Genomic DNA, 20,663 nt, shown 5'->3' with positions numbered 1-20,663 from the left:
AAATGAAAACCGTACAATGTTCAGTGCTACTTGTGTGGATCATTGTATTCTACTTTTAAAACATCTTTCTAACCATATGCATTTCATAACAAACGGTTTCAAACGCTTTTCATAGACCAACTCGTCCGATCCAAGGCAACGTGTTCCTTTAAATAACACACTACACAGTGTCCGGTATGGACTGAGCGATATGGATCATTCTCTTCAAGTACGCGCTAATCCTCCAATCAGATTCGCAGAATGGAGTGGTGATAAAAACCGATATTGCACGGCTAATATCACTACCTGCCTCTTGTGTGTTCTTTGGTCACGCGCCAAGTTTGCTTGAAGATAAATACGTTTTCGGCCTCATTGGATATGGGACGCAGAAGCGCTATATTTTCCCGTATTCCACTCGTGCTTGTGTGATAACTTATAATCCTTCTTGATTATAAAAGGCATAACAGTGTCCAGCTTTCTTCTGAAGACAGTCAGAGCATACTGATCGAAACGTTGGGTTGTCAACCACCAGTTCTTTTCATAACCAACACTACTCAAAAGAGATTTACACATGTTGCTCAAACTTCATTTGATACTCCCACAATGCAAAGTTTCAAATTCTACTTAAAACGAACGTTGTTCCTACAAAAATTAAAGACATTGTGTTTTCATGCTGAAACTTGTGCTTGATTTTTCATTATTTCCTTCCGACTCCAATGGATTACACCAACATTTTCACACATAATTTTATTTCACACGAAACCATGAACACTGTCTGCAGCTATTTTAACAACCCTGTATGATACCTTTAAAGGGAAGGTACACGTTTGGTAATTACTCAAAACAAATATTAACCCTAAAAACTGACTTGGTATTAAACAGGCTTGGAGAGCTGTTGAGATAGTATAAAACATTGTGAGAAACAGCTCCCTATGAAGTAACATAGTTTTTAAGAGGTAATTTCTCACTAAAACATTAAAAGACTTCTTGCTAGCAGTCTTTTATTCCTAATCCTATCTGAAAGCACACAACTTTGCCAACAAGAGTTTTTTTTTCTTTGTTCATTTTCTTGCAACTTCCATGACCAGTTGAGTCCAAATTTTCCCAGGGTTGTTATTTTACTGTTTTATGCCTATGATGGGATACGCCAAGTGAGAACACTGGTCTTTGATAATTGCCAAACGTGTACAGTGCCTTTATACATGTAAATGCAAGGATTTGAATAACATACATAAGCAGAGAGATATTGATCCCCCCATACTGCATGACCCCCCCCCCCATACTACATGACTTTGATATGTAATTACATAAAACTGTAATTTGCTGGTGTATGTACTTACAGTAGCACGCCTACATGTATATTAAACACACAGGGTACTACGTGCCTTCATTATCTGTCTTGGTACGGGCCTCCTGATTGGCTGGTTGGTTGAGCAGACGCAGGTGATTGGCTGAAAGGAGCGTTGTTTAACTGACTGTACTTCAGAGGGGAGCTCTCATTGGTCTCGTTGGTCTCATCGCTGTCAGGTGAGCTTGCAGACATGGACACTTTGCGCCTGACGAAAAAAGCAATACAAATTTTTTTTTTTTTTTTTTTTACCAACATTAAAGAATCACTGGGTTTGGCCCCCAATATTTGAAAGTACATGTATGTATCTTTTTCAATGAGTGAGTGCGTTTACTTTGAATTAATCTGGGACATTAAAAATTAATGGATTAACATTTAATCTGCCTGGTGCAGCCAGCAGTCCTTCTGGTTTGTACATGATCCAATCAGTAAACTGTTTGGAAAAGCAATTACATGGAGGTTACAGGTGTGAGTTGCCAGACGAAAAGGATGTTTGTTTTTAGCCTATTTCTTTAATGGAGCATTTTAATAATGAAAATGAACAGAGATTTGTGTGATTCTTAATTATTCAACGGCTTTAGTTTATTGAAGTTTTGGCTTTAAAATTAAATCATGTTATAAAAAATGTAAAACTTGGCCATGAAATACATGAGAGTCAAAGATGGGTCATTCCGTGTCAAATCACCCAATGGGTTAAACCCTACCCTCTTCAAATTTGCTCTAATTTTTTTTATGGCTCAACAAGCTCAAATTTCAAATTTCAGCTCCATCCAATAAACGGTTTTCGCGCTACGGCATGCTCTTTCTTGTTGATTTCGGTCAAAATGCGCCTGACCTCTGACATTCAAATGACCATAAATCGGTAACCTTTGGGTCAAATTGGTTGAAATTGGTGTCTTTACAAAGGAAATTGTGTAAGCTTTCCAAATCTGCCATTACTTTTTTTGTAGGAAAATGTTTAGATTTGATAACCTTTTGACCTCTACTTTGACCTTGGATTTGACCTTGTGGATCACGTGATCTGGAGATGAACTTCCGTGAAAATTTACCCCCATATGTTTTCTCCACAATATAAAAAAATTAGAGATATAATATCTTTGGCTTGCCTTCAAGCTCCATTCGAAGTGGCCCTAGTGGCCTATTCCTACGCAAAGTACATGTACATAACATACATGTCCATACGTATGTATATCAAGTGAGACTAGTGGACCTCTAGCAACATCATGGTATACATAGGTATGGACATGTATCTAATGTACATGTACTTTGAATAGGAATAGGCAAGTAGGGCAACTTTGAGCGGAGCCTGGAAGCAAGCCAAAATTATTATATCTCTAATTTTTTTATATTGTGGAGAAAACATATAGGAGAAAATTTTCACCGAAGTTCATCTCCAGATCACGTGATCCACAAGGTCAAATCCAAGGTCAAAGTAAAGGTCAAAAGGTTACTAAACCTAAACATGCTCCTACAAAGAAAGTAATGGCAGATTTGGAAAGCTTATGCAATTTCCTTTCCAAAGACACCAATTTCAACAAATTTGACCCAATGGTTACCGATTTATGGTTGTTTGAATGTCAGAGGTCAGGCGCATTTTGACCGAAATCAACGAGAACGAGCATGCCGTAGCACGAAAACCGTTTATTGGATAGAGCTAAAAATTGAAATTTGAGCTTGTTGAGCCATTATTACCCCATAAAAAAAAAATGAGCAAATTTGAAGAGCGTAGGGTTTAAAATTGTCTTTTTTTTGGGTGATTTGACACGGAATGACCCAGATGCACAATCAGTTTTAAAACAAATCAACAAAGAACACCAGGGAATAGGACTTAACTTTCATTTCCGGTTACTTGTGGTATGACATCTGCTCTACAATGGCAAAGGTGGTGGGTTCGAATCCCACTTGAGTTATATGCCTGTGTATGCTTTTCAACAAGACTTGCAAAAGTACTAAGAAAAACAGTGCTTTACACAAAACAGGACACAATTAAAACACGAGAAGCAGGGATGATGCGGTTTAAAATAATTACGATAAAGTAAGAATTATAGAGTGCCCCAGGCCGTACATAACAATTACCAAAACAACACATGTTTAAATCAAATGCACAGAAGTAAAAGATCAAGACACAAGACACATCAAGACTGGTCACATGGCCTGTGCCCCAACCACAGTATGGGGATACCTCTGTCCCACCAACAAAGAGTCAATAGTTACTTTTTACATGTACATGGACCTAACCTTGCTGGCACCTTACCCTGCTAGCATCTATTTTCAGGAGACAGACGCCTCTAACCCTACTATTGTAAACAAAATCTGAACTAACAGGCAAGGCGACAGCAGAAGTAAAACAAACAAAAGACAAACATGACCAAACGCAGGTTGTGTAAAGTCTGATGTAAACTTGAACCAAGTATAATTACACTCCATCGCAGACTAAGTCTCGCCATGCCATTTGTTTTATTTGTTTCTAAATATGCCCTGCTCGATCATTACCACTGGAAATGTGACTTTGAAATATCCAAATATATAGGATATTTTAATTTGTCCGGCGCTTTACAATTCTGCGTAAAAAACTGGGCAGAGCGTGCTGTGGTGGAAAGACGCATCACATCATAAAGATACTGGCCCCCTCTCATTCTTTTTCGATCTGGCGATACGTCTAACTCTATGCAGTTTAGGGTGGCCATATAAAAAACCTGATTCATTTAAATGTATTGCGGCAAAATATGTGCATTTTGACACGCTTGTACAAAGCGTCTGACAAGGGCCCTACAATTGCTCAAGCAGTCACTTTTGGAAAGCAATCTTGGTTGATATTCAGTGCTTCCCTTCCAGGGGTGAGTGACGAGAGGTACTGATAACGCCCACTGCCCATGGTAGTGAGGCTGATATCGCGATCCAACTGACTGGATTGGCAATCGTTTGACAATAGTGGACGCATGCTAATAAAGCTCCTCATATTAACCTGAACAGATGATGTCAAACTTCATCTGTAATCACCTTGGTCCTTACATTCATTTAACACAGAGATTCGCAGTCAAATCAAACGTACATATTATACGTATAAACAAATGCACGCTGAATGCTGCATGCAGACGACCGAAAGTGCAGCTGACAAGCATTACCTCAGACCAATCAAAACACAGATATGGAAAGCTTACGCCATTGCACTTTTATCCAATGAAATCACTGGTTCTGTAAAACCAATACCTGTCTTTGTCCTGGATAAAGACAGGGGACCAGTCTAAGCTCATCAGATCTAGCTGTGTTGCCATATTTTGAGTGTCAAAATCGTATACAAACATGCACAAAAGAGAGTTGACACCCCAAATTACGCACATTGTTCGGAGGCGCGTTCTGTATTGTATAAGAAATCAATAGCTCCCTCTTGCATTACGCGAAATACTACAGGTACGCTGAGGTCACGCGCACGTTTTCACGCACAGAGAACAGCTATTGTCCAATGATCTGCCTCCTTTTTGAGAGTGTGATGTCACATGCAATGGGTCTATGTGTACCTTTTGGTTCTCCTGTCCAGTTCCCGTTGGTTGTCGCTATCCGAGGCGCTATGACCACAGCAGGAGCATGCACTGTCACTACTGGAGGAACTTGAACTGGATGAACTACTACTGTCTGATTGTAGGCCTGAGGGTCTGGTGATGTCAACATGGTCCGCAATGGCTGCAAGCTCTGGCTTCTCTCTCTATCAACAACAAAAACAAAACAAATCAGTCCTTAAATGTTTAAAGGCAGTGGACACTATTGGTAATTACTCAAAATAATAATTAGCATAAAACCTTACTTGGTAACGAGTTAAGGGGAGCTGTTGATGGTACATGTATAAAACATTGTGAGAAACTGTCCCCTCTGAAGTAACGCAGTTTTGGAGAAAGAAGTTCTTTTCCACGAATTTGATTTCGAGACCTCAGAGTTAACATTTGAGGTCTCAAAATCAAGCATCTCAAAGCACATAACTTGTGTTTTTTTTCTTTCATATTATCATGCAACTTTGACGACCAATTGAGCTCAAATTTTCAGTGGTTTGTTATTTTATGTTAATGTCAGGTAGAGATCCACCAAGAGAGAAGATTGGTCTTTGACAATTTCCACTAGTGTCCAGTGTCTTAAATGCAAAGCAAAAAGTATACCTTCGGTTTTCAGAACTACCCTTGGGTTGAAGGATAGTAAAGCATGTAACTCAAGGCCACAAGTGTCATGACCGATATTCAAACACACACTCCAATAAGCTTTTTTGAGGTATGGTGGACGTGAACGGGGGGGGGGGGGGGGGGGGGGGGGGGGGGGGTACTGTGTGGTTTGGGTGCAAACACACAAATTTACCCAAGCCTGTTAGTGTTAGTGTTGTAGTATTTTTTCCCCCATATCTCAAAATGGCTTATGACTTAACCACCAAAACTTGAATTTGACGTTTGCCTATGACACCATACAATGGACTGTGCAAACTTGTCATTTTGATTGGCGACACACGCACCATGCACCTTACTTCATTTTGCCCTACCGGTATATTTAATGCCAAGATGCGTGATGCTACAAAATTCAAAATTGGGATCACTTAATGATAAACATTGGACAAAACACTTGTTTCCCACCTGTTTTTCCAAATGAAGCTGGGTTGTGTTTTACTGTGTACATGGACTCAAACACAAAAACTAGAAGGTCAATAGAATTTAAAGAGCATGGTGGATGAGTTTCAATGCCTGTTTAGAGTTTATTGTGAAGAATTGTTTGAATGAAGGATTTAGGCTACATGGATAAGTGACTTACATAGGATTTCAGGCATTGCATGGTGAGGTATCATGGTTTGCGGTAACACCATGTGTGTATCTACTTGCCAGGTAGAGTTTGTTCTTAGAGAACTGTCTTGCTTTATTCTACTACCGCGGAGTAGATGTTCGGGGGTTCGGGAGACTTCTCAGTTCTGAAAAAAACTGTCCCGCTTTTTTTAACTATTACCTGGGCAGATGGTATAGAAAATAGGCTGGGACTACTACTTTAGCTTAAATGGAATCGTGATTAACCTTCTACCGCGGAGTCAGTTCTTAAATTGGTCTCAACGTTTCGACTAGCTTACTCTAGTCATCGTCACTATAAGTGACTTATTTATATAAACAAATATTGAAGGCACTTTAATCGTGCATCATTGCAGAACACAAACTTTGGAAAGCAGAACATTTTGCTTTGTGGGATTTGGAACAATATCCACCTACCCTGAGTGCAGCCAGCCATTTCTTGGATAGTTTCGGACGACCTCTGACCGTCTTGTGCCACACGGTGGGGAAGTTTGTGACACTGCAGAAGTTCTGGGTGATCGCGATGGTGGTATCTAGGTTAATGACGACATGCCACCAACCTCCAGGAACGTACACGGTCTCACCAGGTCCTTGAATTATCTCAAGCTGAGTGGGGCAAACAAAACAAATTTAGACATGAAAACTTAGACAAGTTATTTAAAGACAGTGGACACTATTGGTAATTGGCAAAATCTAGTCTTCTCACTTGGTGTAAATCAACATACATGTATGCATAAAATAACAAACCTGTGAAAGTTTGAGCTCAATCGGTCGTCGAAGTTGCGAGATATTAATGAAAGAAAAAACACCCTTGTCACACGAAGTTGTGTGCTTTCTGATGCTTTATTTCAAGACCTCAAATTCTAAACTTGAAGTCTCAAAATCAAATTCGTGGAAAATTACTTCTTTCTTGAAAACTATGCCACTTCAGAGGGAGCTGTTTCTCACAATGTTTTATTCTATCAACCTCTCCCCGTTACTCCTAATCAAGAAAGATTTTATGATGATAATTATTTTGAGTAATTACCAATAGTGTCCACTGCCTTTAACCATTTACCCAAATCCGCTTGACTGGTTACAGTATGCAAACAATGTTCCTGCTTGAAGCCCTTGTATGCTTATCTCACTTAAAATTATGTCATTTTTGGTTGTAATAATAAGCAAAATTTATATCGCACAATATCCACCTAATAAGGTGCTCAAAGTGCATGAAAGGAGAAGACAAAACAAAGCAACAGAGGGGAAGAAGGAAACGAAAGAAAGAAACAAACAACCGAAAAGCTGTTTGAAACAAATGCAATTTCAGCTTGTCTTTAAAAGTGTCCACGGTTTAACTATCCTGAATGTTTGATGACAACTGATTCCAAAGGAATGGTCTAGCGTGCACAAAGGACCTGTCCCCCCAGTAAGTGCGCGTTTTGGTCACAGCTAGTAAGCCGGAATCAAAAGAACGAAGAAGCCTGTTATCATACACTTACTTTGGTATGGTCATTTTAAAGTGTTTTTAATTACTTTTATGCTCAGCCCTTAGAAACTGCTGTATAATGCTGCAGTGGTTCAACAAATGACAAGTATAGCATGAAATTAAAGGGAAGGTACACGTTTGGTAATTACTCAAAACAAATATTAACTTAAAAACTGACTTGGTAACGAGCATTGGAGAGCTGTTGGTAGTATAAAACATTTTGGTAAACGACTCCCTCTGAAGCAACATAGTTTTTGAGAAAGAGGTAATTTCTCACTAAAATAATAAAAGACTTCTAGCTACATGTAGAAGTCTTTTATTCCTATCTGAAAGCACACAAATTCGTCCAACATGAGTGTTTTTTCTTTCATCATTTTCTCGTCACTTTGATGACCAATTGAGCCCAAATTTTCACAGGCTGGTTATTTTATGCTTATGATGGGATACACCAAGTGAGAACACTGGTCTTTGACAATTACCAAACGTGTTCAGTGCCTTTTAGTTAAAGTAACCCTAAATAGCACATTCCGGCAAAAGAGAAAAAACATCATATATTACGATGATTTAAATATGAACTTGTAGGGCTGGACAGAAAGCAAATATAGCTCAGATGGTAGAGCATTGCAGCATTTAAACTCGGAGGTCACAGATGCAAACTTTCAAAACATCTATAAAACATGAAAAAGGCAGAACTGTTTTTGTACAAAGTTTCTACTTACAGGTTTAAGAGCTGTTAAATTTGCATACAGTGCTAACACACATCTATGTATTGGTAAAAAAACAAAACTAATATTCTTTATCCCTGGTGCAAAGCTAACAGGTACCCGCTGCCAAAACATAGGATTCGAACTGCCTCTAGTTACCGAGCTACCTCAGTAGTCTAGTTGGTAAGACACTGCTCTAGAATTGCAAGGGTTTGAATCCCACCCGAGTAACATGCCTGTGATATTTTTTCACAGGACTCGGGAAAGTACTGGGTATACAGTGGTAACACACATCGGTGTATGGGTAAAAAACCAAAATTAATACTTACCGGTTGGCAATCTTTGGGCCATGTTGGTAGCTTAGTGCGAGGATAGATGACGCTGAACCATGTTATGGCTTCATCTCTCTGTCGACCTCCTTCCCCTTGAGTTACTTTTAAGATCTCTTTGGGAGTGTGAGTCGGGAACATCACCCACCTAAAAAAACCAAGAACAACTTCTCTTTAAAAATTGAACCATTAAAGTCACCTGGAAATAGAATTTTTTTCTTTCAAACATAAGAGTATATGCTTACGAACAACAAAACAATTTTTTTAGTAATTGTTTGTCACGATTTATATGTTTAAAAAATATATAAAGTTGTTTGGGGGCTGACTCCGCCTACCCCTTTTGTGACGTCAATCAAGGCAGACTTTGCCTGCAATGCGTATAGTAAACACACGTGCAAAGTACATGTACGTCCAAGTCGTGAGTTGGTACATTTCAAAAAGTGTTTTTCTGCATTCAGCAGCAATACACCTGGTCGGCATTGCCGGAAAAAAACAAAAGATTTTTTTTTTAAACGTACAAACTCACGATTTGGTCCGTACATGTACTTTGCAATTGTGTTTACTCTACGCATTACAGGCAAAGTCTGCCTCGATTGACGTCACAAACAGCGCCCTCTCGAGTCGGAGTCTACTCTTAAATTTGTAAATAACATAAGAACTGATTTTTTAAAACCTTAGTTAACTGTTTATTCACATTCCACTCATCAAAACACATATATTAGTGACAAAAGCTTTATTTTGAAAAAATACCACTTCCAGGTGTCTAGTGACTTTAGTTATTTAAAAGTGTCTTCAAAGTTTAATTAAAGGCACTGGACACATTTGGTAATTGTCAAATATCAATATTCTCACTTTGTGTGTATCACAACATGTGCTTAAAATAACAAATCTACACAAATTTGGGCTCAATTGGTTATCAAAATTGCAAGAAGATAATGAGGGAAAAACACCCTTGTTGCACAAACTTCTGTGCTTTCAGATGCCTGAGATTATCTGAGAAAGGCTTCAGGCCTGTAGTCTTTCTCAAATTCAAATATTTTATTGAGAAATTAGCTCTTTCTCAAGGCCTACGTTACTTCACACAGCTCTCCTTTGCCGGTTACCAAGTGAGTTGTTATGGTAATATACATTTTTAATTAATTACACATGTCCAGCGCCTTTAAAAGTGAAAAATTTAGCTGTTGCAAACTGCTTAACAGCAACAACAACAAATTATAAAACAGCTTGACGTTTTGACCCTAGCAGAGTCTGTCTTGAAGACTAAATGACCACACAACACACAGTGGTACACGTTTACTATTGCAACAGAAGGACTTTTGTCATCTGTTCATGTGGGTGTTATGCTACAATTGAATACCTGTTCATAAATGCTGTGGTTCATTTTTAATTTTCAAGCACGATATATTTTTCTTGACAGCCACTTCAAGGTGAGGTCACACTTAACTGATATGGGCTATCAACTAGTGCTGGGCGAATAGTGAAATTTTGTTATTCGGATACCGCTGGCCAACTATCCGAAATTAACAGGATATTCGAATATTTTTTTCGCCACTAGAAAAAAAAAAAAATATTCGTTTGTGAATGAGATCTTATGGGCGGATTGATATTAGTTTTAGACATTGTCACTCGGTTCATTCATAAAAATGACCGGACCTAATTTAAAGATGGCAATTTGCTTTTTCTTTTGATCGTGATTGACTCTACGTGAAGGAAAACTTTTGTAATCTTTAAACAAATTACGTCAGAAATGTCATTGTTTTAACTCTTCACGGAGGTGAGCATAGTTAAATACTTAATATATGCCGTTTTATGCTGTCTTAAAAGAAATTTCATAAGGATTCAGACAAAACATTCATATCAGTTGTCGCCCGACGTCCGCGGATATTCGGATATTAAAGAATATCCGGTTACTCGGTTGTAATTACAGAATTATCCGGTTTGTAAATAGGTATTCGCGCCCTATGCGGATATCCGGTTAAGAAAAAAAGGCATTCGTGGTTACGGATAGCAAAACCTATTCGCCATTAACCGGATATTCGAATAATTCGCCCAGGCCTACTATCAACCCAAATCAACTGACACCAGGGGTACGTTGCTACCTACCCCTGGGGCTGAAGCAGGGTTACCCCCTTCACAATTTATATTAAAGGATGGAGGCATGGGTATTATAAACTTTGAGCCTAGCAGAATGCTCTGCCTTCCAAACTTTCCACAAAACAATTATGGTCGTGCGTCTTGATCAAGGGCACAAGTGTCATGACCGGGTTTCGAAACCCCGACTCTACTGCCGACAACCCCAGAACTTGGTGTACTAGACCGTTTGGCCACAACTCGCCAAATACCACAAACATCATTTCTGCACTGACAAAGCAAAAATATCACCAACAATCACCATCCTTTACCTTTTGTGTCCAGTCACAAGAGCATTCCAAGCACTGGTTCCCAATGGGTCGATATGAATCCCAGTTCCTGACCGGGCAGGCCCAAAGACAAGCCAGCGATATGGTGGGCGTCTGTCCTCACCCACATACTTGAAGAGATCATCTCTGAAGAAATGGGGCACGTAGTAATCCTTAAGGAGCTGGTTCTGTTTACTATGCTGCTCAGAAAATGAAAAAAAAACAGGAAAAGACTTTGACAAGACACTATGTAGAATGATAATAATGGAAAAGACAGGTTCTTACATAGTGCTTTATCCCACCCCTCAGTATTTTTTCCTGCAAGGTATGTGGAACACTGTTTTGAAGTACATGTATTTTAGCCCTATATAGCACTATGTATATTTACAAGGTGCTGAGTGCAATATGTAGCCACTCAAACCAGGAACACCGGGATGAACCCCTTCTCTTTGCGAAAGTGCACTGGGTTCTTTTATGTGCACTAAACAGCCCACTGGGCATAAGGCTTTTCCCATCCGAAGGAGGCACCAATAATGGTTCTAAAGATGTCTTGCATAAGGACACGTGTCATGATCGTGATCGGAAACACCAGAGCTCAAGTCCTGTGTTCTTTTTCCTTCTTCCGCGCCACGACACATACATGTAGCATAATAGAGGTCAAAATCAGGTTGTTCATTGGCTGATTCTGTGTGCTGCGCATACAAATCTGCGCATTTCACACATTTTGTGTCAATTGTTTCATCATCAGTTTACCTCTGAGACGGTGCCTGAATGAAGTCAATGCATTAGGTTGATATGACAGACATATTTCAACATACCTCAGCAAAGCTGCTATCAAAGATGTACATAGGGCTGTCATCTCTGGTGTTGTTGATGTACTTGGTGTAATATTTCATCTTCATCTTGACTGAGTAGCCCTCATCATCCTCGCCACACTTGAAACGCTGATTGCGGTACTTTTTGGCAAGGCGCTGTCAATCAAATAGAGTTACTCTTGAGTGAGGTTTGAAAGTTTGCATGGTGTGGATCATAAGAAAAACAGTAAAAGTAAACTTGATGGTACAACTATGGTTACTGGGACTCTTCGTCTTTTCTCCTTATATGTCGCGAACTAACACGGTCGGCCATTTTTGGGAGTCAAAATTTTGTCTCTCAAAAATGGCCAACCATGTTTCATTGCGAATTTATTAATTCAATAATAACAATTAAATGAACAAAGATTCCCCCGTTTCCAAAAATGTTTTTTTTTAAGAAAAGAAAGAAAAAAAACAAAGGTTGCCCGTCCGGAATATTTAATTCAATCACATCAAAAGATAGAGATGATTTAAAAGACACAGATACGCAAAGATTTTATTAAATCAATCATATCAATCAAAAAGAAAATTATTTCAAAAGACACAGATACGCAAAGATTTAATGAATTAAACACTGTAATATGAATTAAAAGGAGAAATTGAAAAATGAAACAATACAATATTATTAAAAAAGGAAACGGCAAAGTAACTGAAACAAGCTCCTTTCTACAATCATCACTCCCTTCAGTCCATGTGCAACGGAACTCCAGAAACATCTCGCTGGTGTCCCACGCTTGACATGCTGTTATCATGATACTCCATGTCGATCACCAACGAAAATGAACGTGCAGTGCATGCATCATGTTCATACCATGCGCTACGCGGCAGAATACACTCGCTCTGAACGGCAAGTTGACATCTCTTTGCTATAGTGTTATCATAAATTGTACAAAATATTACATTTCCATGATTAATCACTCAATAAAAGACATTTAGCAATGATATTCTTGTGTACAAGATGCTCGTAATAGCTGTTCTGATAAGCAAACAGCTCCGTGCAGGCTAACACAAGTGTACATGTACATGTACATGTATATTAGGCCTGGGCGAATTATTCGAATATCCGGTTAATGGCAAATAGGTTTTCCTATCCGTAACCGCGAATGCCTTTTTTTTCTTAACCGGATATCCGCATAGGGCGCAAATACCTATTTACAAACCGGATAATTATGTAATAACAACCGAGTAACCGGATATTCTTTAACTATCCGAATATCCGCGGACGTCGGGCGACAACGGATATAAATGTTTCGTCTGAATCCTTATGAAACTTCTGTTAAGACAGCATAAAACAGTATAAATTAAGTATTTTACTATGCTCACCTCCGTGAAGAGTTAAAACAATGACATTTCTGACGTAATTTGTCCAAAGATTACACAAGTTTTCCTTCACGTAGAGTCAATCACGATCAAAAGAAAAAGCAAATCGCCATCTTTAAATTAGATCCGGTCATTTTTAGGAATGAACCGAGTGACACTGTCTTAAACTAATATCAATCTGCCCATAAGATCTCATTCACAAATGAACAGTGCCCTCTATTGGCAAAAAAAAAATATTCTTTTTATATATTTTTTTAAATAGCGCCCTCTCGTGGCGAAAAAAATTATTCGAGTATCCGGTTAATTTCGGATAGTTGGCCAGCGGTATCCGAATAACAAAATTTCACTATTCGCCCAGCAGTAATGTATATCACGTACACGTGTTGTGTACAAGTGTATATGCACGTACACGTGTTGTGTGCATGCACAATGATGCGGGTGTATCTATATTTAGCGCGCTGCGTTTAAGACGAGGTTCGGATAATACGAGGAAATCGGGCCAGTCCGCCGGACCTCGTATTAACGGGAGTCGACTGTATAACCGTGCAATTTCGAGGCATGTTTGTGTGGATCATTATATTCTATTTTTAAAATATCTAACCATATGTATTTCATAACAAACGGTTTCAAATGCTTTTAAAAGACCAACGTGTTCCTTTTAACTGGGCGGTCAACCCTTCTTAGTTATAAATCCTACCTCTGGGTTCCATTTCTCAGTAGCCGGCCAGTCGCATTGATCATTGGTCACAACACACGGAGTCGATGTTTTCTCAAAACGTTGAATGAATTCCTTGTCGGAAACTTGTCTCGAATCAACGCGTTCCACGGTGTCTTTGATGTGACTCGTTGACAGGTCAAACTCACGGTAGTAGTTGTTTTTCTCCCAGTCGTGATGATCACGCAGCTCTGCGAATAATTAATAAAAATAATACTAATAATAATAAAGCACAGTTCTTTTAGACGATGTGACCTATGTTTACATTCAAACCGCCCTCTGTTGACAAAACACTGTATATGTAATGTTTCGCTGGGCAAAAAGACGCGTAGTCATGGAAAGATTGCATACACTTTTTAGCTGGTTTTGCCCGGCGGTATGCGCGTGAATCATGTTATGGTTTTTCGATTGACGTCAGAGGTCACATCGTCTATAGTACATGTATACCGAGTGTTTTATCAAACCTGATAGGCATCTCAGTCAAAGTTAAAAGTGCTCAGTAAGTTTCCTGCAAGGTATGTGGAGCTTTACAAACCAGGACTAAAGAAAGGGCCGAACTGCAGTAAAAACTTTTTCTCCATCAGTGTTGTCCAAATGGAACAACCTCACTTCACATGTGGGGAACGCAACCTCAAACAACATGTTTAAGACTCAAATTGATGCATTATAGGCCTATTGTTGGAAAGAAATTGGATATGGGATCATAAACGTTTATTATTCATTCCCATCGATCAACCTAAGTAAGTAAGTAAGCTATGTGTTGAAGAATGAAACTCCTTTAACATTACAGGGTGCTGTGGCACAATATGCAGCCTAACCAGGAACACCAGGGCGAACCCCTTCAAAAAATAACAATATTTGGGTCATTCCGTGTCAAATCAACCAATTTTCAGAAAAGTTCCCGAGTGACCCCCTCAGATTTTGATGAAACTTCATCAGAATGATTGAATGTGGCAAAAATGAACACATACAAAAAAGCTAAGCCATACTCCATGTCGTTTTCGAGATATGACCCATAGAAATTTGGTCAAGGCGGCCATTTTGTACTCGCGCAAGATCAATTGAAACATTTTTTGAAATTGATACCAGTTAAACATATATATTATATCTACTTATACACCAATTTTCAGCTTTGGCACTCAACTCCTTCATGGTGTGGTGGCAATTTGAATATTACATGTTTTTGGCACATTTTAATGTAATTTCATACAGAATACATGTACATGTACATTCATGTACACATACAATACATAATTAATGTTTGAAGCTTGTGTAACTTATTTTTTCTGGCTAGCAAAAAGTAACATCAATGCATTGGCATTTGTGGTGTCTCCGTGATACACAAGTACATATTTTGTTTGAGAAAGTAGTGTTTGCATGTGATACACATTAGAGAAGTATTGTTCTAAAAAAGTAGTGTATGGAAGTAATAATACCAGTGTTTATGCAAATGATGTGACCATGTGATTGGAAAGTTTAACCAGCATAAACATGAGGAAACAAAGGGGACTGGGGTTGGGTAAAAACTAGAGAAGAATAGGACAGACAGTGAGTGTTAAGTATTGGCATATTTTATTTGTATTGTGTGGTTTGATCCATGTTTCAAGTGAAACTCCACATGGTATATAATAGTGGGGTATTATTCCAATATTCTAAGTGTCTTATGGGAGATTTTGCAGCACTTTGAGGTACCAGCCTTAATAAATTATTTATTGCAGTTGAAAACATGCATCATCAACCCATTTCTAAAAACAGTAATACAAATAAACTTACTTTTTTGCTTGCCAGAAAAAAAAACAGTTACACAAGCTTCATACATATATTACCATGTATTGTACATGTGTACATGAATGTACATGTACATGTATTCTGTATGATATTACACTAAAATGTGCCAAAAACATTTAATATTCAAATTGCCACCACACCATGAAGGAGTTGAGTGCCAAAGCTGAAAATTGGTGTATAAGTAGATATAATATATATGTTTAACTGGTATCAATTTCAAAAAATGTTTCAATTGATCGCGGGGTCAACCGGGGTCAAGACGGGCGGGGTCTTTTTGACCTTTTTCTGGCTGGAACCAACTTTGGGTCCATGCTATTTCTGAATGAATGCATTTGTGAGCTTATAATTGCTTATGGGTAAATACATGCACCCATAGATAATAACTAGGGAATATAGGTTTCATTTGATCCCTCATGTGGGCACAGGGTGACCCCAATTATCACAAAAAACACTTTCGGCTGATTAAAGTGCCTACTTTAGGTGACCATAACTAAAAAATTAAAAGAGATACGCTTAAATTGAGTGCAGATTCATGAAATTTGACAAGAAGTAAGATGGAATACCAAATTTGAGCTCTCTACCTGGTACAATAACTAAATTATGAGCTTTCAAAGTCGGAAATTATCACAAAAATCACTTTTCGCGTCTCACGCGAGTACAAAATGGCCGCCATGACCAAATTTCAATGGGTCATATCTCGAAAACGACATGGAGTATGACTTAGCTTTTTTGTATGTGTTCATTTTTGCCTCATCCAACCATTCTGATGAAGTTTCATCAAAATCTGAGGGGGTCACCTGGGGACCACTGGTTGATTTGACACGGAATGACCCATTAATAATAAACGGCACTTTACACAAAAAGTCTCGAAAGCGCTTTTCACGAAAATTAATGGTAAGTTTTCAGCAGTTGTATGAAAATATTCTCGTTTGAGCAGTTCTAACTTCTGATGTTGTGCGGCAAGTTGTTCCAGAGTGACGATGAAGAATATGAGAACGAGCAATGGCCAAAGTCAAGAGCGATGGCCATAGATATCATAATATGATTCATATGATTTCTCTTTGTGCACAAGGCTTCACACAGTATGAATAAGATGAGTTTTCAAAAGTTACATTTACAAAAAAACAAGGTTCTTTCTTTCATTCAGTTTCACTTCATTGAAATGAATATTATCGAAAATCAGAAATGAACGAAAATATCTAACCAACCATGAAAACATGGAGGTATTTCTTCCTCCATGATTGAATTTCAAAACCAACCAAGTACAAAAATTTACACAACAATTGTGCTTGTTGGTATAGTATGTGAATTGAAATGAAAGTGAACGTTTTTGACATTCGCAAACTAGTTGATTATTTTGTTTTCTTTGTACTTATTTCGTGCACACCATCTGCACGTACGTCACTGTCACTGCACTGTCAGATGATCGTGCATGTTCTGTTGGATTGGATTTGGAGGGTCCTACGAACCACGCAGGAGCAACACACATTTCAACTCAATATTTTTTACCAGGTCTTGCAGCTCGCTTTGCACTCCATATTCTTCGTCTAGTCTTCTCATCCATTCCAGATATACAACTCAATAGTTCACACTCTCATCAACATCCGCATCAAAGAGAAATAACTTCACATTTTACAAACACACGGGCTTGAAAATGTCACGTTTTACGTGCAGTTGTAAAATGACACAATGGTGGAGCATAGTACCCAGACGTCTCTACGGGGATTCACCAGGGGAAAAACTTAGTGTGAGACAAGGAGAACACTGTTGCAGCCCTGCTATTTTAGCGTACAACTTCAACGGGGAATCGAGGTATTAAAAAACGAGGTTGAAAGGGAAACAAAGGCTTCACCGCTTCTCATGTAGTAGCCTTTTGTCAAGGCATTCGTGAGTTGTTCTCCCGTTCCAGTCGCTTGGGATCACGGCTCTACAATCCACGAAGGCCTTGACAAAAGGCAACGACTGCGGCCCGAACTGAGCGACTTGGGCTACGGCTACCACCGGTTTTGGAAAGTCGACGACTCGAGGTGGCCGGATCGAGGGCGGAGCGTTCCTCCTTCAATCCTGGACTTTTTGGTACAAAATTAATTATTAGCTTTTAAGGTTTAATGGTAATTTTGTTTTTAAAACTGCTGCAAAATATCTAGTCATTTGGCCTGTATATATATAACCTTTTTTTCCCCACACATAGTTAGGCTACGTACATTTATATGCAAAGTAAACACAGAAAACAAAACAAGAAACACGTCATTGCCTTGGATTCGGGCGAGTTGGTCTTTGAAAAGCGTTTGTAACCGTTTGTTATAGAATGCATTATGATTAGAAAGTTATTTTAAAGTAGTTGGCCATATGCCGCCATTTATAGGAGTCAAATTGGCTCCCATAATGGTCGGTTCGCAAAGAAAAAGGAAAACCACGCAATTTCGAGACAAGTGTGTGGATCATTGTATTCTACTTATCTTTCTAACCATATGCATTTTATAACAAACGGTAATAAACGCTTTTCAAAGACCAACTCGACCGATCCAAGGCAAGTGTTCCTTAAAGTACCTACTAGCTCAATGGAAACACTCATAGCTTGTCGTAGCCATATCCATTCCGAACACGATGGGTTTTAATGGGGTTTCCCCTTTCTTCTTTGTTTTCTTACGTGTGTGTTTTTTTCTCCATATAAAACAAACCCCGGATCTGTCCCCCATATACCGCGAATCGTGTACATATTATTTTAAAGGAACACGTTGCCTTGGATCGGACGAGTTGGTCAAAACAAAAGCGTTTGTAACCGTTTTTTATAAAATGCATGTGGTTGGAAAGATGTTTTAAAAGTAGAATACAATGATCCACACAAGTTTGCCTCGAAACTGCGTGGTTTTCCTTCTACTGTGCGAAATAACATGGTCTAAATTCTAAACCTGCGTTCTCGATATCAAATTCGTAGAAAATTACTTCTTTCTCGAAAACTACATCACTTTAGAGGGAGCCGTTTCTCACAATGTTTTATACTACCAACAGCTCTCAGTGTAATGAAAATATTTGCTGATATTTCTGAGAATAACTTAAATTAAGATATCAGATTTAAAGACAGTGGACACTATTGGTAATTTCAAAGACTAGTCTTCTCACGTGCTGTATCTCAACATATGCATAAAATAACAAACCTGTTAAAATTTCAGCTCAATCGGTCATGGAAGTTGCGAGATAATAATGAAAGAAAAAACACCCTTGTCACACGAAGTTGTGTACTTTCTGATGCTTGATTTCGAGACCTCAAGTTCTAAGTCTGAGGTCTCGAAATCAAATTCGTTGAAAATTACTTCTTTCTCGAAAACTACGTTACTTCAGAGGGAGCCGTTTCTCGCTATGTTTTATACTATCAACCTCTCCCCATTACTTGTTACCAAGTAAGGTTTTATGCTAAAAATTATTTTGAGTAATTACCAATAGTATCCACTGCCTTTAAGTGGGAAAAACCTAATGGTTATAATTTAGGGGCTTACGGACACAGGGACAAAGTAAAGAAGAAAAAAAATGAGATGTCCACTCATGTGTATCAAGAGTAGGCCGCCTTTAAAGCCATTATACACTTTCGGTAAACAGTATTGTCCAAGTCCCACACTTCGTACATCACAACTTATATATAAAATAACAATCCTGTGGAAATTTAAGCTCAATCGGACATCGGAGTCGGGAGAAAATAACGGGAAAACCCACTCCTGTTTTCGCGCGTATCGCCGTGTCATGACATTGTGTTTATAACAAATCCGTAATTCTCGCTAACGAGAATTTATATTGTTTTACCGTTTTCTCAAAAAGTAAAGCATTTCATGGACTAATATTTCAAGAGAAGTCTTTCACTATTACCTTCTGTAAACCCTGTAAATTATTTGTACATCTGTGAATTTTTTTTTCTGTACCGAAAGGGTCCAATGGCTTTAACACACGTTTTAACGGGTTCCTGTAGTAATTATGGGGTTAACCCAAGGTCCGAGATCGGTCATTGGTTTTCACAGTAGTGATTTTGGTTTTCAAAAACTTAATGTGCAATTTGAAAACAAAGCATGTCTGACTCCCAAATAGTTTGAAAATCTATAATGGAGACCGAGGGCAAAACAGAAAATGGAATACAGGGGTGCTTATAAGCACTGTACACTTGGTAATATTGTCAAACACCAGTGTTCTCACTTGGTGTATCCCATCATAACCATTAAATAACAAGCCTGTGAAAATTTGGGCTCAATTGGTCATCGAAGTTGCGAGAATATAAAACACCTTTGTTGGACGAATTTGTATGCTTTCAGACAGAAATAAAAGACTTTCTAGCTAGAAGTCTTTTATTATTTTAATGAGAAATAACCTCTTTCTCAAAAAACTACGTTACTTCAGAGGGAGCTGTTTCTCACAATGTTTAATACTATCATCAGCTGTCCAATGCTCGTTACCAAGTCAGGTTTTTAAGTTAATATTTGTTTTGAGTAATTATTACTAAATGTGTACCTTCCCTTAAATAATGATTATGTGTAAAAAGTGTAAGCAGAGTAGGATGTTAATTTAATTAAAGAAAATAATGAAAACATATTGGCAGGATTAGTTCATGTGAAGTACATTAGTATATATTATCAACAAAAACCAATTAATGTTTTTTCCACAAGCCCCTTTCTATATAAAAAATAAAATAAAACAAATGTATAAATTTAAAAAAATTACAGTGGGACAAAATGACATAACATAATTGTCTGCACATGGTTTTGAAGACGAAAATTTTTGAGATCTTCATCATGAGTAGGGTGCCTTTAACACACGTGTGTAATTTTTTTAAATTTACATGTTTGTTTTATTTTATTTTTTATATAGAAAGGGGCTTGTGGAAAACACATTAATTGGTTTTTGTTGATAATATATTTGTTTCTTGAATTGTTTGCTGATCTGATCATCTGAGGGTCAGGCCCATATA

General features: G+C 38.2%; 1 protein-coding gene across 1 annotated transcript; it reads right to left on the bottom strand.

The window, feature by feature from the left end:
* Positions 1-29: 29 nt before the first annotated feature.
* Positions 30-17,424, bottom strand: LOC139942539 (bifunctional arginine demethylase and lysyl-hydroxylase JMJD6-like). The gene is made up of 8 exons (XM_071939366.1): positions 17,222-17,424; positions 13,907-14,115; positions 11,854-12,006; positions 11,039-11,235; positions 8,637-8,784; positions 6,556-6,744; positions 4,846-5,030; positions 30-1,535 (listed from the first exon to the last, which is right to left on the bottom strand). Exons 1-8 carry the CDS (start codon positions 17,274-17,276, stop codon positions 1,370-1,372), a joined length of 1,302 nt encoding a protein of 433 aa, XP_071795467.1. The 5' UTR covers positions 17,277-17,424; the 3' UTR covers positions 30-1,369.
* Positions 17,425-20,663: the final 3,239 nt, after the last annotated feature.

This window comes from Asterias amurensis, chromosome 10 (genome assembly GCF_032118995.1).
Source record: "Asterias amurensis chromosome 10, ASM3211899v1".
Classification (NCBI taxonomy): Eukaryota; Metazoa; Echinodermata; class Asteroidea; order Forcipulatida; family Asteriidae; genus Asterias; species Asterias amurensis.
Note: the sequence above shows the minus strand (reverse complement) of the source record. Positions and strands in the feature narration are given on the sequence as shown.

Coding starts and splice junctions, on each gene's coding strand:
- LOC139942539 (XM_071939366.1), bottom strand. CDS start 17,276: ATGGATGAGAAGACTAGACGAAGAATATGGAGTGCAAAGCGAGCTGCA. Junction 14,116..17,221: donor AAAGCGAGCTGCAAGACCTG/GTAAAAAATATT, acceptor AATTATTCGCAG/AGCTGCGTGATCATCACGAC. Junction 8,785..11,038: donor CTTGTGACTGGACACAAAAG/GTAAAGGATGGT, acceptor TGGTTTTTTTAG/GTGGGTGATGTTCCCGACTC.